General features: G+C 39.2%; 1 protein-coding gene across 1 annotated transcript; it reads right to left on the bottom strand.

Annotated features, from left to right (window-relative positions):
• Window positions 1-474: 474 nt before the first annotated feature.
• MS4A1 (membrane spanning 4-domains A1) lies at window positions 475-15,836 on the bottom strand. The gene is made up of 7 exons (XM_055275029.2): window positions 15,409-15,836; window positions 8,745-8,919; window positions 8,155-8,274; window positions 6,928-6,984; window positions 5,128-5,364; window positions 4,220-4,321; window positions 475-2,997 (listed from the first exon to the last, which is right to left on the bottom strand). Exons 2-7 carry the CDS (start codon window positions 8,901-8,903, stop codon window positions 2,779-2,781), a joined length of 894 nt encoding a protein of 297 aa, XP_055131004.1. The 5' UTR covers window positions 8,904-8,919; window positions 15,409-15,836; the 3' UTR covers window positions 475-2,778.
• Window positions 15,837-20,668: the final 4,832 nt, after the last annotated feature.

The raw sequence follows: 20,668 nt of genomic DNA, 5'->3' as shown, positions 1-20,668 counted from the left end.
ACAAGACTTTAAATGTAAAGCTGCATTTTGAATAATAAGAGGAAACATGTATCTTGCTCATGATTTCTGTGCTCCAAAAGTGATTTGTAAAAAGAAAGAAAAAGAAATACCCTACATATCCAATAATAGAGGAATGGTAAATTTATATTGATTCATAAAATCCTAAGTTGAAATTAAGTGATGCTTATGAAATTATATATCAATAAGGAAAAATCTATGATATACTGTTACATGTAAAAAGCAAATATTATGCAGTGATTGTAACTGAGTAAAGTTATCTATTACTATGAAGTAGGATAATCAACCATCCTGTTTGCCTGGGACTATCTTGGTTTTAACATTGAAAATCCTGTATCCCAGGAAATCCCTCAGACCCAGACAAACTGGGATGGTTTATCACCTTATTTTAAACAAAGATTATAAGAAAACCAGAAGAAAATGAAAAGAAGTTATGTCAGCCTCCTAGTCAATGAGTGCAATTGGGTTTTTAAAGTTTATTTCCTTTGTGATATAACATTATTTTTACAAAAATACAAATAGAGAGGAAACACTAAGGCTAGAGAATACATCTTCCACTTCTTGGCAAAGCATGTTTACTATTGGCCAATGTTATTATTCGACTCTATATTGCCAAAGGGATAATTGGGGAGAAGGTCATAGGAATTCTCATTTTTCTTTAATAGTAGACATTAAAGATGTCTCCTGTTACAAGGAGTTATCTGAGGTCAGCAAAAACTAATTATTTGAGGTCATACAAATGACTCAAAATTCTTAGAGAAACCATGGGTTTGGAGAGGAATCCTGATATATATTTCAGAAGTGGAGAAAAAATAAGATAGAAATAAGATCTTGTATTTTTTTTAAAGATTTCTGACTTTCATTTGTTTCTCAGGCCTGCCCCTACCATGCCCTTTTCCTTCTTCTCTAGTTCCAGTTAGGATCACCTGCCATATATTTCAGTTGTCTGCAGTTCTGGGAATAAGGAATCCGTTATCAATGACCTATCCCATGAACATTTTCTTTGGGAATGTGTGTAAGAATATATAGACATGAATATTTGATGACCTGACAACTTACAGCTCAAACCTAGATTGGGGTTATGTAAATAGGAACTCAAGGCTGTAAGAGCCTCCCATGGTCTAACGTTTCAAGAGTAGAGAAGAATAGACAAACACCCATGTTAGAATCATCTGTTGCAGAAAAGAACACAAAGGTAGTTTTATTAATTTAGAATGAAATTTGAGAACTTTACTTACACAGAAATATTCAGTCTCTGTTTTTTTCTAATTATAGGGAATGTCTTCCACTAGTGGTCTCTAAAAATGTAGAACTATCATAGGGAGTGCAAATTACATTGTCTCTTTACCTGCCACAATCTGGCAGCACTCATCATGTAGCAAATGCCCAAATAATAGACTACAGATTATAGTGACTTCACCTTAGGTTAACATTATTTCTAGGTAAGGTACTAGTATATCTGAATTGAAAAGTAGGGCAGCTGTTGACTCAGATTTGGCATTTTAATTACATTGTTTCCGAGTATGATACTCTGAGAATGTCTATAGCACTTAGTGGCTGCTTTATATAAACTACCAGTTAATTATATAGTTATGATGCAAGTAGTTTTCCAAATGTGGTGAAAGTCTGACTCTTTTTATCCCCATGGGTAAAATCTGATTCTGACTCTCTGTGTCTCTCAGTGCTTGTTTAGTGCTGGTCAGAGAGTAAATTCTTGACAAAAGCTGTTGACTTGGCTCTCACAGTTTATGCAGACATTGGAGAGACAATTTTGTTATTTCAAACATCACAGGATTTGAGTAAGAAGACCTGGTTATGAAACAAGGCCCTCATAATTACTAGTTATGAATGTTGACAAGTTACCTTTTCTTGTTTACAAGTTATTTGATCTCTTTGAATTACTTGTAAAATAGAGATAGGGATTCTTTCTTGATCATGGAACATCAAAGAAGTTATTTGATGAAATACTTTGTCATCTGGAAATTATAAATACAACTAAATGTTGATTATTATTTGAAATTTGGGCACCTCACTGTGGCATTTTCTGTGGTCATTTTTTTCTTTTCTTGCATAAAGGCTAAAAGTAGGTAGACATGCAAGCAATAGCCTAGAGTGGGAGTTAGGAAAAGTTAAGGCAGAGACATGTCCATGTATAAGCTATGCTGTTTTTACAAAAAACAGATGGGTGTTGGCCATTTAGAGCTTCCCTCATAGGATGTGATAACTCTAAGAATGTGCCACAATGCCAGCCCTGTAGAAAGATAAATGGAATGGGTTCTATATTGTCCCTAGTTGTTATTTTTTTATCGTCCTTAAAACAGTGATGCAAAAGGGACTCCACCAAAAACGTAGATGTGGAAAAAAAAAAGATAGTTTAGGAATGTCATGAAGCAGTCATATATCTTTTCCATCAGGTGCAGTCTCCCTGGTTGCTGATGGAGAAAATGAAAAAAAAAATACTATACTAAAAAGCCTATCCAAGGGAACAGGTTAGTAGGAAATCACATTCTGAAGCACTCATTCTGCCTTTCTTCAATGTAAGAAAGTTGCTCAAAAGAAGAATCATGACAACACAAGCTGCTACAACGGCTACATTCTCTACATTCAATGTAAGAGAGAAGGAGCTATGGTCACTCTATGCAAAGGCCAGATAGAGATGTGGGTATGTGCAGAGTACCTCAAGAAATGAAAGTCAGCGTGTCTCTTGGAAGCAGTGAACACTAATGTTTAAAAAAGGAAACAGAAAATAGAAGAAATCACTTAAGGAGAGCTGTCATTTTCTATTGGTGAGGATTCCTGATCTTGGGGGGGTTCTGGAAAATTTGTCTCTGTTTCTTCTTCTTCCTCTTCTTGGATTGGAATAATTTCAATGTCTTCTTCATTCTTTGGTTGGGAAGATGTTTCAGTTAGCCCAACCACTTCTTCTTTTATTTCAATGGTCTGTTCTTTTTTTTCTTCAGCTGACAGGAGAACTATGTTCTAAAACACAAAATTAAACAAACTATTCTTTACTTTTACCACTGACACCTTTGTCAACAATCTCCACAAACATTTATCAAATACCTCCTGGTTTTTATGCTACTCATGTCATTTATTATATGCCTTTAAATGCCACGATTTATTTTGCAGATGCTTAAATCCTTATCAAGTCACTTATTAAAACTCGAGTCTGAATAAATCTTCAAGGGCAGCAGACATTGACCACAGTGCCTGGAATGACCACGTGGTATTGGGAAAAGAACATTGCAGTAATAGAAGAGTTTAGATTTTTGTTCTGATTTGCCTTTAGTGAATATAACTCTGGGAGAATAATTTTCTCTCTTTGATACTATTTTTCTTTAAATGCAAAATGAAGTAATTAGCGATGATGTCTAAATTCTATTCTTAATCTAACAGACTAGTTCTGAAGCAGTTAGTAATGTATCTATTATTGGTCTCTTTTTATTTCCCATTTGTGGAACCCTTTAACCTGTTGTTTTGGAAGAGGAATTAGGTGAAAAGGAGGGAAGAGGGGAATACTGAAAAATGAAACTAAAGAACTAGTGACTTTAGTCAGCCTTCAACCTTCAACCATCTTGCTTTTACACACTGAATATGGAATCATGAAATCAGGATGGAAACCTAAAGTCAAGCAACAGGGAAGGTTAATAAGAAGATGCACAGAGGCAGGGCATGGTGGCTAATGCCTGCAATCCCAGCACTTTGGGAGGCTGAGGGGGGAGGATCACCTGAGGTCAGGAGTTCAAGACTGGCCTGGCCAACATGGTGAACACCTGTCCCTACAAAAATATAAAAATTAGCCAGGCATGATGGCGGGTGCCTGTAACCCTAGCTACTCGGGAGGGTGAGGCAGGAGAATCACCTGAACCTGGGAGGCGGAGGTTGCAGTGAGCCAAGATCACACCATTGCACTCTAGCCTGGGTGACAAAGTGAGACTCTGTCTCAAAAAAAAAAAAAAAAAAAAAAAGAAGACGCACAGAATGTAGAACTGTAGGCTCTAACTACAGACTTATTTCAAATTTCAAGACATCTTTTCTTATTATTGATATTATTTGCTTTCTAGAAATATGCCAAGACCAATTTTTTTTTTAAATCAAGCTCCTAGTTTCAATGACTCATCAGATTACATTCTCCATAAATGATCCTTTGTGTATGTGGATTTTCTAGAGGGAGATTTTGGCCAGAGGGGCTACTACTTACAGATTTGGATCTGGAGCATGTTCTTTTCCATTCATTCTCAACAATGCCAGCTATTACAAGTTCCTGGAAGAAGGCAAAGATCAGCATCACTGACAAAATGCCCTGAAAAACAACAGAAGAATGAAGGTGAAAATGTAATAATGGCACAAGAACACTGTTGGTGTTCAGGAAGTTATTGTTGACTATAATTGAATGATGAAGAGATCAATTCTTTAGACAAGTAATGACCAGCTGTGAGAACTGCTAGTACAGGAGACAACGTCTTTATAACCCTAACTCTTAACACAACTTTTGGCACACAACAGATGGTTAGTGTGTATTGCTGATAGAAAGTAAGGTATGAATAATCAGTTGAAGAATCAATTCTATATAGGAAAGAAGAAGTTATGAGTCTCAAATTAAATTGTATTCAGCCTTAGTTGATGTGGCATCATGCCAAGGAGACCTCTTCATCCTTGGGAGATGCATTTTTTTTTTTTTTTATCTCTTTAAAACTCTACGTTTAAAAGTCCTTGGGCAAAAGATATTCATAACATCTTAGGTATTTTTTCTATGCTCATCTTAATCAATATAATGATAAATATTGATGCCATTAATGATGTTGACAATAATTAATGTTAAAGCCAATGCTTATATAGCACTTCTATGTACCAAACACTGTCCCAAATGCTTTGTATATATTAACTTATTTATTCCTCAGAACAACCCTATTAGATAAATAGTGTTACCATCCCCATTTTACAGTTGAAGAAATTGAGGCACAGTGTGGTTAAAATTCTTTCCCAAAGCTACATAGACAATAACTAGCAAACTCAGGTGGTCTGGATCCAGAGTTCATGCTCATAATAAACAAGTCATCCTTCCTCCCTGGAGAGAAATCCAATCTCACACTTACCAAGAACACTTACCAAGAACAGAGATTGTATGCTGTAACAGTATTGGGTAGATGGAGAGTTTTTCTCAGAGGGATTAGCTGGTTCACAGTTGTATATGTTAATATATGGTGTATGAGCTCTAATAAAATTCAGACTCTCCATTTTTAAAAAATGGGAAATTTTAATATTAAGTATGTCCATGATTGAAAGAATCATTCCAGAAATGGCAGCAAAGAGGCTCAATGAATTCATTATCATTTTTCCTTTGACCTGAAATGGAGACACAGATTTATTAATTGGGTTTGATTTCCCTTTGGAAAACATAATCTGGGAGGGAGTTCCAAATGCAACTGCCCTGACTGACAAAGCAACTACAACTAAATATACTGAAGTTCTCTCAGTTGTTTTTAGCCTCTTTGTCACTATAAAATAAAATCATGTCTCTATCCTGTTCTTTTCTCAGTCTTCCCTATCTCATTCACCATCCATCTGTTTTATAAAGCAAAAATTCTAAGAGTAACCCTTGATTCTATATCTTGTATCCTTGCATTTCATTCACTGCCACTGCCACCATCCTAGTAGGCATTCAATAAATATTTATTGAATAAGTGAAGGTAAATATTATCCAGTTTATTATCTGCCTTCATAAATAGGTAGAGGGAAGAGAGTGAAGAAGGTTCTTGTATCACACTTTAGTGGGATGGTATTATGAAGTATAGGTTGGGAAGGTTCAGATAGAACCCTCTAGATCTGTACTATCAAATAAATGGAAATAAAAAAAGCAGAAGCAACAACAGTAACAACACCTATTCCTGCTGACATAGGCTGCAATCAGCCCCAGTCAGCCATCTTCCAAAATACAATTAGGGCTGATGTCTTTGGGTAGTATAGGTAAGAGACTATCAGTGTGAATGTTCTACCTTGCAGGGATGATAAAAGGTTGAAACAGGAAAATATAAATAACAAGTACCATAATGATATGGGATTACTGATTATTATTTTATGCTGCACATATTTCATTCCTGGCTCTATGACCTACACATGGCAAGTCAGTAAGTCTGGCTGTATCTAGAGAATAATTTGATGTTCATAAAAGGTTTTCCCCCAAAACTGAGTTTGTCAGGCCACTTTAAGACAGGAACGATCTCAATCCACCCATTCCCTCATTGATTATGAAAGTGACTCAGTTTAGTAAGAGGCAGTGTTGAGGGAGGAATTTTTTGGGAGCTGGTAAACAGTTTTCATCCATACAGCATCTGCAGGCCAGTTTCCTCTGGATCTACATGAGTCCCTAGGGGTTTTATGGGCAAGACCGCAGTGTAGCACCTTATAGCCTCTGAAGCACCATCACACAGTCTACTGCCTTTCATCTCCATTGGACATCACATGGTAGCAAGGACTGTTACCCTTTCTTTCTAGGTGAAAACTCAGAAACATAGAGGTAAACTGACTTGTTCAATGTTACGGCCAAAAAGTAGCTTAGCTAGAATTTGAATCAATCATGACATTGATCAGATAATTTTCCTAAATAGTGATCTGGGAGAAAAGATAGGGCTTTCAGAAAGATCTATTATTTTCACACAGCATTTAACATTCATAAGACTGTAGATATGGTTTTCATGGATCTGCTTTTAGTTCTGTTCCCATGAACATACTTCAGATAGACCTCGCTTCTAAGTTTTTCATAAATAAAATCACAATAACATTGTGGAGGGTCTTTGCTTTTTAGGGCTGAGAGGCTGTGATACCTTGGCTTTTTAAGGGTCTCAGTTTTTAACCGAAAAAATAGGTACTTCTCTGACACGTGGGAAAGAAGGACATATGGTTACTTGCCAAACACTTCCTGGAGTTTTTCTCCGTTGCTGCCAGGAGTGATCCGGAAATAATATACTGTAAAAAAGAGAGGTGGGGGAGATGGAGAGGGGGTGGGCAAGGCAGGAGATAGAGGAGAGAGGGAGATCACTTTTTAACATTGATAACTGGTCAGAAAGAAGCCTACACTTTCAGCAACTTTCACACAACCATCCACCCATTTTTATCAGTTGTATTCATTTTTCAGCTGTCATATTTCTCCTTTATTCAGGCTCAGTGACACTAAATTCATGCTTTTTACTCAATCATCTGGGGATCTGTGACTAGGAATATAGTAAGACTAAAGAAACAGAACTCATATTTCCTCATCAATTAATACTCATACCATGAATTTAAAAGTTTTATTTCTAGTTTTTCTTTGTTTTTAACTTGTGGAACTGCCCTTTGGGGTTCACAGTGACATAAATGACTCTGATGCCCTCTGAAGAGTGAACGGATGCAGAAGGAAATACTTGACCTGAATGGCACAGGCACTCCATTAAAACATTGGCTGTTACAGGAAGTGATGATGACTATTGCTCATCTTCCTTTTCTCACGTTCAGGCTGTGGAATGGAAGAAACTCTTGTTCTAACCCATCTCTACTTGTTTGGAAAATTTTAATCCTGGACTTATCTTTTATAGTGGCAACTATGAAAAGTGTCACGGGGAAATAAACATCACTGTCCTATGTGCCACACCCAGACAGGGTTACAGATTTGGAAAACATGTACATAAAACAGCCAAAAGAGTGCTGCTCTGTTGATAAGCAAAATGAGACTGATTTGTGATGGGACAGATTTCACCAGGTACCATAGTAACCAAACAGAATTGTAAGCAAGAAGGAGTAGATGGGAGGAAGTGGATGCTCCTGCTCCCTCTTGCTTTCCAAAACATCTTGCTATCTAGTTTAAATGTCTAGGGCCACCCTCCCCACCAGAACTGACTTTGGAGAGTTCTTGCTTTGGACAGTCCCTGTGAGATCCATGCAGGGCCCCTTTCTCTGAATTCACATGAAACAGGACCACTGACTCTCAACCATGGGATTTATACTCAATTTGGTGAACCTGTCTTCTTAATTACTTTAATCCAATAATATTTCCTACTCATATATTTCCCTCAACACAGAAATAATCTGGCATATCCCTGTGGAGCCTTTTAACATTTTTGTCTGCACCATTTCCCAAATGGCTGCTATTCTTTTACTCACCATAATGCCTCCCCAGAGAGGGTACCACACAGTCACACAGATGGGTGCATAGATCCCTGCTGGGATCATCAGAAGACCCCCCAGGGCAATGTGGAAGAGCCCATTCATAATCTGGACAGCCTGGGGGGAGAACAGAGGCAGCAATGGATGAGCTGAAATCATCACTGCTAGCAGGCAAAGACAAGGTTGGAAGCCCTGGCTCCTGACTTGGAGCTGTGAGGAATGCCTAAAGGAAGCAGTGGAGGTGCGCCAAGAATTTTGTCTTTTCTTGTTCAAATCTGTTTCCTCAACCACATGGGGCATTTCCAAGGGAGCAGGTATGCCTGGGATTCTGGCAATGCACTGGGATGGGGGACCCCTGAATATACAAGCCCCAAAACCAAAAGGTGACATAAGATCACCCAGAGGTGATCTAGGTGATAACTTCTCTGATGCACCCCTGATTTGGCCCACTGTGTTAGACATAAAGAACACATCATGTTGGATCCCAATTCTTCAAGTTGGATTGAATTCTGTATGTGGCCTATACAGCATCAGCTTCTGTTGGCCAGAGAATCCCTACGACGTGGGACGGAGGGCAACTGACTTACCCCCAAAGCCTTAGATTCCCTCATGAAGAAGCTTTGCGTGGGGCCCACCAGCGAAGACATCCTCCTGAAGAGTGGTTTTGGACCGGGTTGCATAGCAATAGGGCCTTTCATTGGCTCTGCCGGGAAAGTCCCATTTACTGAATTTCTGGGTGTTGTCATTTTGCTCTCAAAACTCCTAAAAATAAAACAAGTAACAAAGTGAGGAGAGCAAGAACAAGATTTTTGGCAATCTTACCTTGTGTCGTGCATCTGAATGCTTCTCTCAGCATTTCCTCCATGAGTGTCATTGAGGGTAGACATGGCCTCTTCCGAGTGACCTTGGATCTGAGGCAAGGCCTACTGCTGAGTTCTGAGAAAGGAGATGGAGGGGTTGTTTAGGAAGAACATGTGGGCCCAGGAGTCCCTGCTAGTGATCTTGGCAACTGGGTTTGGGGCATACTTTATCTTTGTAGAGAACACCTTGCATGTATGACTGCATGTCCTCTTTGTTTCTTATTCCTGGATGCTTTTCTTGTGCTTTAATATTGAAAAATGTATTTTCAATGGACTTGTCCTTGTCCTTTTGCTTGTCTGCCTTTGTGCATTATGATGGGCCAGAGGCAACATTGCAGAGTATGGTAAGGACTATCTGTAGAAGCAGGAGGGGTCAATTCCAGGCCTCCCTCTGTCTCTAACTCTGCCACCTTGTGCAAGTCACATCAAGAAGGCTCTCTAGGTCGGGCATGGTGGCTCATGCCTGTAATCGAAGCACTTTGGGAGGCCAAGATGGGCAGATAACCTGAGGTCAAGAGTTTGAGACCAGCCTGGCTAACATGGCAAAACCCCATCTCTACTACAAATACAAAAATTAGCCAGGTGTGTTGGTGTGCACCTGTAATCCCAGCTACTCGGGAAGCTAAGGCAGGAGAATTGCTTGAACTCAGGAGGCAGAGGTTGCAGTGAGCTGAGATCACGCCACTGCATTCTAGCCTGGGCAACAGAGTAAGACTCGGTCTCAAAGGGAAAAAAAAGGCTCTCTGCGGCTGTCTAATGCGGTATGTAGGACTGTGGCCTCCTGAGTCAGATTGCCTAGGTTTCAATAGTGATTCCTCTATTTGTTCTGAGATGTTGGGCAAGTTCTTTAAATTCTCTGGGCCTCAGGTTCAACTGTAAAATTGAAATAATAAAAATTCTTATCTCGTGGGCTGCTATAACACTTAACTGGGCTCATGGTCTGTGCATGGCTAATGTCTTTGTTCAGGTGTAGCTCAAATGTCAGCTCCTATAGGAGGCTACCTTGAACCCTCAATCTATAACACGTACTCCTATTTGCTGTCTTTTACAAAATCCTATCTTATTTGCTTTACGGCATTGATCACTGTAGGAAATTACCTTATTTATTTAATTGCTTATTGTCAATCTCTTCCCCACAGAATGGAAGTTCCATCAAAATAGAGATTTTGTTCTCTCTTTTTCAGTATCTAAAATAATTCTTGGATTTAGTTACTTCTTAATAAATATTATTGAATAAATAAATGTATGCAAAGAACCCATGTTGGAATAAATAGTTATTTTTGTTGCTATTCTTGTTCTTTGTACTTTACTGAGCATTGGTTTCAATTTTATCCTTCTGTAAAGTTAGAACAGTACCCCTCTCTGAGATGTAAGACATAAATAAGTTAACATATGTAATTGTGCCTAGGACAAAGGGAGAGTGTAGTAAATGCTATTTATCAGTTTTCATGATTTATTCATTTCTGAAATGAGAAGGCAATTAATAAGGCCCTTTCCAGCTCAGACATTTTAAGATTCTGTTCAATCTTCATCTTGGATTTCCTTAGTATTCACTTCTTTATGTTAACCACTTATATGGACTCCATTGGGTCTTTCCTGGAATCTGAAAATCCCTCTTTTGGGGACACATCTTTGCTCTTGTCTTTATTGATTGTAAGTCATGTAAGATGTCTTGGAAATCAAGACTGTCTATCCAGGTCACATATCTTACTGAAGCCAGTGCCACATCCCAGCCATTAGACCACAGGCTGAAGTATATCTTACTGAAGTCAGTCAGAGCTGAGTAGCTGCAGGTGTGCTGTAAAACAGGCAGCTGACTACTGTCACTCACACTTATACCTACTTTATGGCTAGAAGTAAATTTGACACATGGCATCTCATCTGAGCCTTATAGAATAGGCAAGGGGTGAATCATCACCTGTGTTTTATAGAAGAGGAAACAAGGGCACGGAGAAGTTAGGTTACTCTGCCAAGTTACATAATTAGTAAATCTTTATTTGTTTGTTTTCATGACAGGGCCTTGCTCTGTCGCCCAGGCTGCAGTGCAGTGGCATGATCACAGCTCACTGCAGCCTCTGCCTACTGGGCTCAGGTGATCCTTCTGCCTCAGCCTCTGGAGTAGCTGGGACCATGGGCAACCGCCACCATACTTAGCTAATTTTTATATTTTTTTTAGAGATGGGGTCTTGCCATGTTGCCCAGGCTGGTCTTGAACTCCTGGACTCAAGCAATCTGCCCCCTCCACCTCCCAAAGTGCTAGGATTACAGTTGTGAGCCACCACGCCCAGCCAGTAAAGATTTAAAATGAAGACTTGGATCTCTCAAATGAGGCGTCCAGGGTACCAGGCTGCTTTGTCTCCTGTGAGAAACAGGAATTCAGCCTTTCCCTATGACCCCTCTTTTCTCCTTCCAATATATGCACTATGTGAATGACTATAAATCAATTGAAAATTATTATCCGTCTGGCGCATGGGCTAGAGGAAAGAGAGAAGAAACTTTGATTGTTTCTCACTTGATTTTGCCCCTGCCCTAGGTAGCCAGATGCCACATGGTCCTGGGGATCTGCTTTGTACAACAAGCCACTCTACAAGACATCTAACAAAAAGGAATATTTTAATATAGCCCACTAAAGAGTTTGCAGACTGATTCTGGTCACCAGGTAGGATTCCTAGAGCTAGTCCAAACCTCAGAAACCATTCTGTTCATTTCACAAATGAGGAAACTGCAGTCTGGGTATAGAATGTGCCTTGGTAAAGACCTCACGGTTAGCAGCAGAGCCAAGCTAGAAGGCAGTCACCATGGCTCTGATGTTGATGCTTTTTCTGCTGTACTATAGGTGAGTCCAGATAATTATAGTTGTTTACTGAGCACCTACTATATACTAGGGATATTGTATATGGTATTACCAACTCAACACCTTCCTAAGTAGGCATTTTGACTACTTTCTGCAGATGAGGAAATGGAGGTTCAGAGAGGTTATTTTTCCCAAGGTCCTATGGCAAGTATGGAATGAGCTGGGAGTCACTACACTCCGCCCCAGAGGGGTAACTCTAGTGAAGATAACTTAAAGTGCAAAGATCATCAATTGTTTGAACTGAAGGAGATGATTGGACTACCATTGTTTTAATTTCATTTTATTCATCAACTTCTTGATTAAAGCTGTGTCTGTATTATTGGTGAGATAAACCTTTTTTGTAAGCCAATTCTACTTGGGCTATGCCTGTTGTGACTAATGGCAATAATGACCACGAGGGCTGTGTGTGTGTGTGTGTGTGTGTGTGTGTGTGTGTGTGTGTATTTTATTTCTTTGTTAACATGGTATCTCATGATGGCAACTATACTTCTACAGACCTTAAACAAATATTTGTATAAAATAGTAGTTTATAAACAAACACGAGTGCTTTCTCTGTTTTTTATTTTTTATGGAAACTATCTCTCTGTCATATATATATCTGATATATATCTCATATATATATCTATATATCTATATATCATATATATCTATATATCATATCTATATCTATCTATATCTATATATATGATATATATCTGATATATATATCATATATATATAGATCTCTGTAATGAAAAGCTTTCATTCCATGAGAATTCATAAGTATGTAAAACTAGCCCACATACTCCTATGGAAATTGGAGATTCTTGCAATTTTGCCTTATCATTAAAATAAATTTTTCACAATGACTTAGTGCTCAATGCACAGTTGTGCTCAAAGACTAGTTGGTAGATTAGTAGGGGTTATGGACCACATTAGCCAAAATATGATAACAGTAAGTTTTACATTTGCTGGTGTCAAAATCAGCATGAATGTTAAAATCAAGACTCAGGTGATCACTCAGTACCGCATTTAATTACTCACACTAACGCCTGCAATTTTTTTTTTTATTTTTAAAGGCACCCCTGTTTTCACATCCATCCACTGAAGACGATCTCACAGCCTTTATGGGTTTTGGTTTGAATAGACTTTTAAGTCCACTCATACCATCATATACTGAGAAGTTTAAAACTGCCTCACTTTTGTTACCTCACCTTCATTCTTTTCCACTCAAAATAGCTTTGCATTTTTATCTTTTCTGGCCTCCTGTGCACTTATCTCCGAGGAAGAATGCTCTTACTTCCCTTCCCTCTGTGCTTTTCAGCCCATCTCAGTCCAACCAAGCTGTTAGCCCTTCCAAGAAATTATTTCTTGTTTGCACCTTCAGTCTCCCAATTTCTGGCAATATGTAGCAGACAGAGTTAGTCCCAGCTCTCTTGCTTGCTCCTCTTGTGGTCTCTGTAAGTTTAGGGTAATAGTTGCCTTCCCCATTTCAAAGTATCATTTTGAGAATATGAGATAAGTTGCATTTGTTAAGGTGCTAAATACTCCTTTTATGACTAAAATGTACTTCTGTGTCCCTGAATCCCAAAGTCCTCTTCTTTTAATCTAGCAATGTCCTTGGCCACTGCCCAGGCTCACTTTTTCTTCACCGCAGCTGCTTCAAAGCTTTGCTACCCACTCTCTTCCCCCACCTCCTCTCCACCCACTCACTTCTCAATGCTTGGCAACTAGTTTCCGCCAGTCACTGGACTGAAACTGCTCTTTGAGGACTGTGCTGCGAAGTCAGTGGTCTTTTCTCAGGCCTCATGTCTCGGATTGTTTTATTTGTTTCTTCTGCCACCCAGGCTTAGAGAGTTGGGACCACATTTCACTTTAGCTCCATCATCTCTCGGTCCATCTTCATCTTGGCTATTGGTCAGTCAGTGGCCAAGTCATGCCATTTCTACCTCTGCAACGCATTTTGCATGTGGCTCTTTTTTCTATATCCAGAGTCACCTGTAAGTTTCTCATTTCCATTCATGCTTTTCTGCCTTCAGTCTTTCTCTTTTCTAATCCATTGTCCACAAGGCTGCTACATCAAGCTCCCAATCACTGCTTTGAGTGATGCTCTTCCTGAGCCTGAACTCCTTTGCTGGCCTGTCATTACCTGCTGGAGAAACCCTTCATCTAACCCCTCAAGGCCTTTGGAATTCAGCCCCGTATGACTTCCCAAGCTCATATCCCACTACCACCACCAGAGCCACTGGTCTATACGTGTCCTCTACCTTCTTTCCTGAATCTTCTCAACTTTGAAGGGTTCCTTCTCCCTCCCTCTTTACTTTCAATCAAACTCTGCATTAGACATGCACATCACCTGAGGGCATTCCTGCTCTCCTTGCCTGATTGCAAGGAATCCTTCAGAGCTCCTAGCTCTTTGCTTTCCTTACTAGACATCAACTACTTTCTTCCGAGAATCCTGTATCCTACTAGACTTGCATAGGGAACCTGTTTTCTATGTACTATGAGCTCAGTAACGTTAAGCTGAACATCAAACTCAGCTACTTCCTCAGGGAAGCTTTACATATGCTCACAATGGCCGGGCGCGGTGGCTCACACCTGTAATCCCAGCACTTTGGGAAGCTGAGGCAGGCGGATCCCCTGAGGTCGGGAGCTCGAGACCAGCCTGGCAAACATGGAGAAACCTTGTCTCCACTAAAAAATGAACAAACAAACAAAACACACACACACAAATGCTCACAATGCTGGATTAAACATTTCTTTCCACCGGATTCTCAGTGAGATTAAGCCATTTTATGGGAAACAGGGAAAGGGAATCACTTATATACTGGATTCAGAAAACAGTAATGACATGATTAAAATTAATCCTTGTTTTCCTTCATTAGAGCTCCCTCCCATCTGCAGTGCCCCCTCTTACTCTTGGTTTCCCAGTGATAGATTTGAGGCAGGATCTCGTGCTCAACTTGGTGTCCACAAATCCCCTCCAGAAAATGTTAGCCTGTAAAGCCACCTATACTTCTAGGTATATTTACATTTAATGTAGACAAAAGCATTCATAGGAAGAGGAATGGAGTTTTTTTCATTATGGCTATGACTGATTATTTTCTCATTTGGTATTGGGAAGTCCTAAGGGATTCAGGATTTTAGTTCTAATTTTCATAATGCAATGGGTACCACTGCCCCCATTATATAGATGAGGAAGCTGAGGCTTTAGAGGTTTAGTAATTTGCCCGAGGTTATATGGCTTGTAAGTGATAGAGCTCCAGTTTGAACCCAATGGTTTAGAAACCATGATTTAATCTATATGCTGCAATCTACTACTTTTGTGGAATGATTCAGTTGACTGCGTAGGGTAATTGTTGAGAGGGAGACTGATTAGAGGAGTGAGTGGGAAGCAAGCCTTCATATCGTCACCCCTCCTTAAGTTATAGAACTTTTAGGAAGTCTGACTAGGGAAACTCTAGAATTAAGACCAAGAACCTCCAGTCTTCAAAACCATTCTATACCTTATCCATCACCTCCTTTAAGTCATTTAAAGAAAGCAAATTGATTCCTTACCTGAGTCTCCAAGGCCTCAAATCTCAAGGGCTGATTTGGATGCTAGCTGCGGAGTTCAGTGGGTGCAGTTCGTTTCTCAAGCACAAGTGGGAGGGTGAGTGAGGTAGTCCAGGCCTGAAGATGAAATCGCTGATAGACATCAGGTGACAGGAAATCAGTAGCTTCCGCTACCTTGGGCTTCACTTCAATTACTTTGGTTTAACACTTACCATAGCTGAAGGAGGTGCAATAAAAGTTTCTGCCTTACCAGGTTTCACTTCTTGAAAAAGACCCCAGGGGACTGCCTGGCATGCTCATGCTACCTTAATTAGAAGAACTTCTGCAGCCCGCACCCTATAAGCAGGTGTGGATGGTAGGTCCCTAAGGACAAGAAAGAGTCTAGAAGTTGGCCAAAGATGGGCTGTTAGCAATGACTTTTACCTTCTGGCTTCACTTTTAGGGCTGAGTAGGTGGAAAGGAGGCATCCATGCAGAGATTCAAGAATCACTGAGGCTGTACACTTGGCAGCACTATACTTAGGGATCCCCAAATATTGTCCTCATTGGCTCACGCTTAGGTTTCTAATGAACCATGTATATATCTTGTGTCAGATTTAGCAGAAATGGCCTAAAATTATACTTTAGTGCCATAGTACATGTACCCAGCCACTCAAAGCAAGAATTAGCCTCCATATTTGGAAATATAAATTGAAATAGCACTTTTACCTCTGAACCCACCTTTTTCTTCCATCTGTCAAGTTCCCTTGTGTCCCCTCTCTTTTTAATCTAGTCTGGAGCTGCAGGGTCATCAAGCCCAGTGCTAGATCAAGTAGGGAAATGGAAAAAGTTGGTGGTGTCAGGAGAGTCTAAATATTTGGGATGTGAATCAAAGTTTTGCCCAAAGATATTGTCATCTCTCTCTCCCTACAATATTCAACTTTTATGTTCATATGTGGGATTTTTAATTACATTTTTATTTCCTTGTTCATTGCTTCATTTTATTAGAGACACAGAGCTATAGTTAGGTAATTATTTGTTCATTTAATCTAAAAGGATGAAATATGGCAGGTAGCTCTGTTGCCTAATTCGAGGTTCATTCCTGCCTCTCTCTTTCATCTCTTCTCTCTTTCTCTTTCTGCCTCTCTTTTTAAATTTAAGATAGTTTGGAACCATAGGGTTAGACCCACTGGGTAGAAGTAGTTCTGGGGAGGCTGATTGTGGTGTGATATTTAAAAAGATGCCACTTAAAAAAAAAAATCACTGGAGCGGTTCATTGGGGGAACTGGCTACCATTTGAATAGAGAATTTACTTCTTCAAGAATACTCAAGTAAAGCCATGCAGTCACCTCTCAGAGATGCTGTAGAGTGAAGGAGAGTGGGAACAGAAGATCCATCATCCATTTAACATTCTAATTGAGGGTCTCTGCATATCTGCTGAAATGCTTGAGTGATTGGTGATGGGAGGACGATTACCTAGGGTCTGAGTTGTGGATGGTTGTGAAACCTGAGGTTTGAGTCCTGGATGGTGGGGTGGTTAGAGGCATGTGCCTTCATTTTAGTTGGCATGGGAACAGGGTCAGGACCTGGCAAATGTATGGCAGCAAAGGGGCTTGAGTTGTGGCTGCACAACCTGGTCTTTTGCGTCCTTTTCTCTGTTTGAGCCCTGTATTTCCCCAGTCAGTCTCAGGTTGTTTGTTACTTTGTGGCCAACGAGATAACTTAGGTGGTTCTATGTATGATTCTTCCCAAATAAACTTGAATTTGAATTTGTATGAATGCATAAACATTTACCTTGTCTTTGCTGATTCGAATGATCAACATTTTAGTGCTTGAGTGTGTTGAAATTCTTACTACAATTTGGATTTGTCAATAGCACTTTATTTGATATATCGCCATTACTCTTCCCCCAAGGTTTGAGAATATTTTATTAGGTTGATAACATATTTAAAATATTTCTCTTTGAATTAAGCCTATTTTCATTTTCTAGTGACCTTGCTTCCAAAAGACAATCTTAAAGTCTACATAAAAGTATGCCAACTTTTATTTAGTTAGTATTTTCCTGATGTGAATTTCCTTTTTATTCTCTACACGTCCTAGCACTCCAATTTTTTTAATCATTGCCTTCTGTATGAAAACTGTATGCTACATCATAATTATTTGTGTCCTTGCCTTAATCAGCCATTGTCTCCTTGTCCCTTGAAGGCAGGGTCCGTTTTTGTGATTGCTGTGTCCCTGGCAGTGCTGAGAAGGAATGGTTCTGTTTGGCTCTTTCTTTCACCCAGGTGATTGTCCCCAAGGTCTCCATTAGGAAGTAACATTATGCCATGTTCCCAACTGCTCAGCAAGGCCCTGGCACCCAGAATTATCTGCTGTTGGAGGTTTCTGGTGTCAAAGAATTGGTAAGGGAGACACAGGGCTCGTCAGAGGTGAGGCTAAAGATCTAATTGCAAATAGAACTTGGTTACGAGTCAGAAAATCCCGTTGTTGCACTTATAAATAATTTATACTAAGGAAAATGTAAATTGAAGTACTTAAGAACTTTATAGAGTCTTCTTTCTGTTCTAAGGGACTATTTTACATTTGGAACAGCTAGGAAGGTAATATTAGTTAAATAATTACTTTTTAAATTTTTTTATTATTATTATACTTTAAGTTTGAGGGTACATGTGCACAAAGTGCAGGTTTGTTACATATGTATACATGTGCCATGTTGGTGTGCTGCACCCATTACTTTTATGTCGAGAATTGTCCACGTATAAGCCTTACCCCACATATAATATTGATTCTGTTTTATAATTGTGGAAACAAAAGTTCACGAAATGGAGGAAGCCATTTCCAAGTTGCAAAGCTGGTAAATGGTAAAATAAGTGATGTCTAGAGCAAGAAAATCTCAATTATAAATTTTAAAAACTACCATTTACTAAGTGATTTTTAAGTTCCAGGCACTGATAAACTCACTTTCCACGTTTCACTTAAGGTTCACAGTAAACCCATTAGGTAGGTATTATTATTATTGCATTCTAGTCCAAAAATTTTAAGCCCACAAAGATTAATTTGTTCAAGTGACACAGCTTTAAATGGCAAAACACTTATTATTATTCATTTTAAGATATAAAAATGTCTGATGTACTCCTGTGTGCAGATACTGGATCACTCTCTTTGCTTTTGTGATGTAGGAATATAGCTGAAAAAAAATGCAATTATATGACCTCATAGTTATTGAAAAGAGTTTTTTCTCTTATGTACCAATAAATATGCTATCATTGGAGACTGATATGTAACAGTAACATTTTTCTGCAGGTGTTGACTATAAAAATATTATTATGTGATAAAAATTTAATGAAAATAAGATGTTTTGCTTCCTCAATTATATTTCTCAAAAAATTAAATAATATGTATGAAAAAAGTACGTATAACAGTGAGACAAAAAACTGTGTACCCACAGCTATGATTAGAGATACAAGAGTGTCACTGATACCTTTGAAGGCTGTCATGTTATCCGTCCCCAAGCCACCCTCTTTATCAGAGCTCATAATTATGGTGAATTTGGTGTTTATCACTCTCTTCCTTTTCGTTGTATTTTGTCTTTCCACATATGTTTATATTTCACACGACATATTGCTTAGTTTTTGTGTTTTCTAATCATTATTTAGGTAGAATTAATAAGATGTTCTTTTTTTTTGTAAGTAACTTGTAACCCTTAATAATAATACTAAGATATAGGAACAAACAGATTTTTCATAAACATGGACCAGAATCAGGACTGTCCCTGTGCTGGGTGCGGTGGCTCATGCCTGTAATCCCAGCACTTTAGGAGGCCGAGGCGGGCAGATCACCTGAGGTCAGGAGTTTGAGACAAGCCTGACCAACATGGAGAAACCCCATCGCTACTAAAAATACAAAATTAGCTGGGCATGGTGGCACATGCCTGTAATCCTAGCTACTCGGGAGGTTGAGGCAGGAGCATCACTGGAACCTGGGAGGCAGAGGTTGCAGTGAGCCGAGATTGAGCCATTGCACTCCAGCCTGGGCAACAAGAGCAAAACTCCACCTCAAAAAAAAAAAAAATGTCCCTGTAATAACATGAATTTCACTCATGTTCTCTTGAGTGATAAAGAAAAAGTGGATTTATTTTCTTTTCTTTTTTTCTTTTTTTATATATTTTATTTTATTATTATTATACTTTAAGTTTTAGGGTACATGTGCACATTGTGCAGGTTTGTTACATATGTATCCATGTGCCATGTTGGTGTGCTGCACCCATTAACTCCTCATTTAGCATTAGGTATATCTCCTAAGGCTATCCCTCCCTCCTCCCCCCACCCCACAACAGTCCCCAGAGTGTGATGTTCCCCTTCCTGTGTCCATGTGTTCTCATTGTTCAATTCCCACCTATGAGTGAGAACATGCGGTGTTTGGTTTTTTGACCTTGTGATCGTTTACTGAGAATGATGATTTTCAGTTTCATCCATGTCCCTACAAAGGACATGAACTCATCCTTTTTTATGGCTGCATAGTATTCCATGATGTATATGTGCCACATTTTCTTAATCCAGTCTATCCTTGTTGGACATTTGGGTTGGTTCCAAGTCTTTGCTATTGTGAATAGTGCCACAATAAACATATGTGTGCATGTGTCTTTATAGCAGCATGATTTATAGTCCTTTGGGTATATACCCAGTAATGGGATGACTGGGTCAAATGGTATTTCTAGTTCTAGATCCCTGAGGAATCGCCACACTGACTTCCACAGTGGTTGAACTAGTTTACAGTCCCACCAACAGTATAAAAGTGTTCCTATTTCTCCACATCCTCCCCAGCACCTGTTGTTTCCTGACTTTTTAATGATGGCCATTCTAACTGGTGTGAGATGGTATCTCATTGTGGTTTCGATTTGCATTTCTCTGATGGCCAGTGATGATGAGCATTCTTTCATGTGTTTTTTGGCTGCATAAATGTCTTCTTTTGAGAAGTGTGTTCATGTCCTTTGCCCACTTTTTGATGGGGTTGTTTTTTTCTTGTAAATTTGTTTGAGTTCATTGTAGATTCTGGATATTAGCCCTTTGTCAGATGAGTAGGTTGCAAAAATTTTCTCCCATTTTGTAGGTTGCCTATTCACTCTGATGGTAGTTTCTTTTGCTGTGCAGAAGCTCTTTAGTTTAATTAGATCCCATTTGTCAATTTTGGCATTCGTTGCCATTGCTTTTGGTGTTTTAGACATGAAGTCCTTGCCCATGCCTATGTCCTGAATGGTAATGCCTAGGTTTTCTTCTAGGGTTTTT

Source organism: Symphalangus syndactylus, chromosome 1, assembly GCF_028878055.3.
Source record: "Symphalangus syndactylus isolate Jambi chromosome 1, NHGRI_mSymSyn1-v2.1_pri, whole genome shotgun sequence".
In the NCBI taxonomy this organism is placed as follows: Eukaryota; Metazoa; Chordata; class Mammalia; order Primates; family Hylobatidae; genus Symphalangus; species Symphalangus syndactylus.
The sequence above is the reverse complement of the archived record's forward strand: the minus strand, read 5'-3'. Positions and strand labels throughout refer to the sequence as shown.

Coding starts and splice junctions, on each gene's coding strand:
- MS4A1 (XM_055275029.2), bottom strand. CDS start 8,903: ATGACAACACCCAGAAATTCAGTAAATGGGACTTTCCCGGCAGAGCCA. Junction 8,275..8,744: donor GGGAATCTAAGGCTTTGGGG/GTAAGTCAGTTG, acceptor TTCTCCCCCCAG/GCTGTCCAGATTATGAATGG. Junction 2,998..4,219: donor CATGCTCCAGATCCAAATCT/GTAAGTAGTAGC, acceptor TTTGTGTTTTAG/AACATAGTTCTCCTGTCAGC.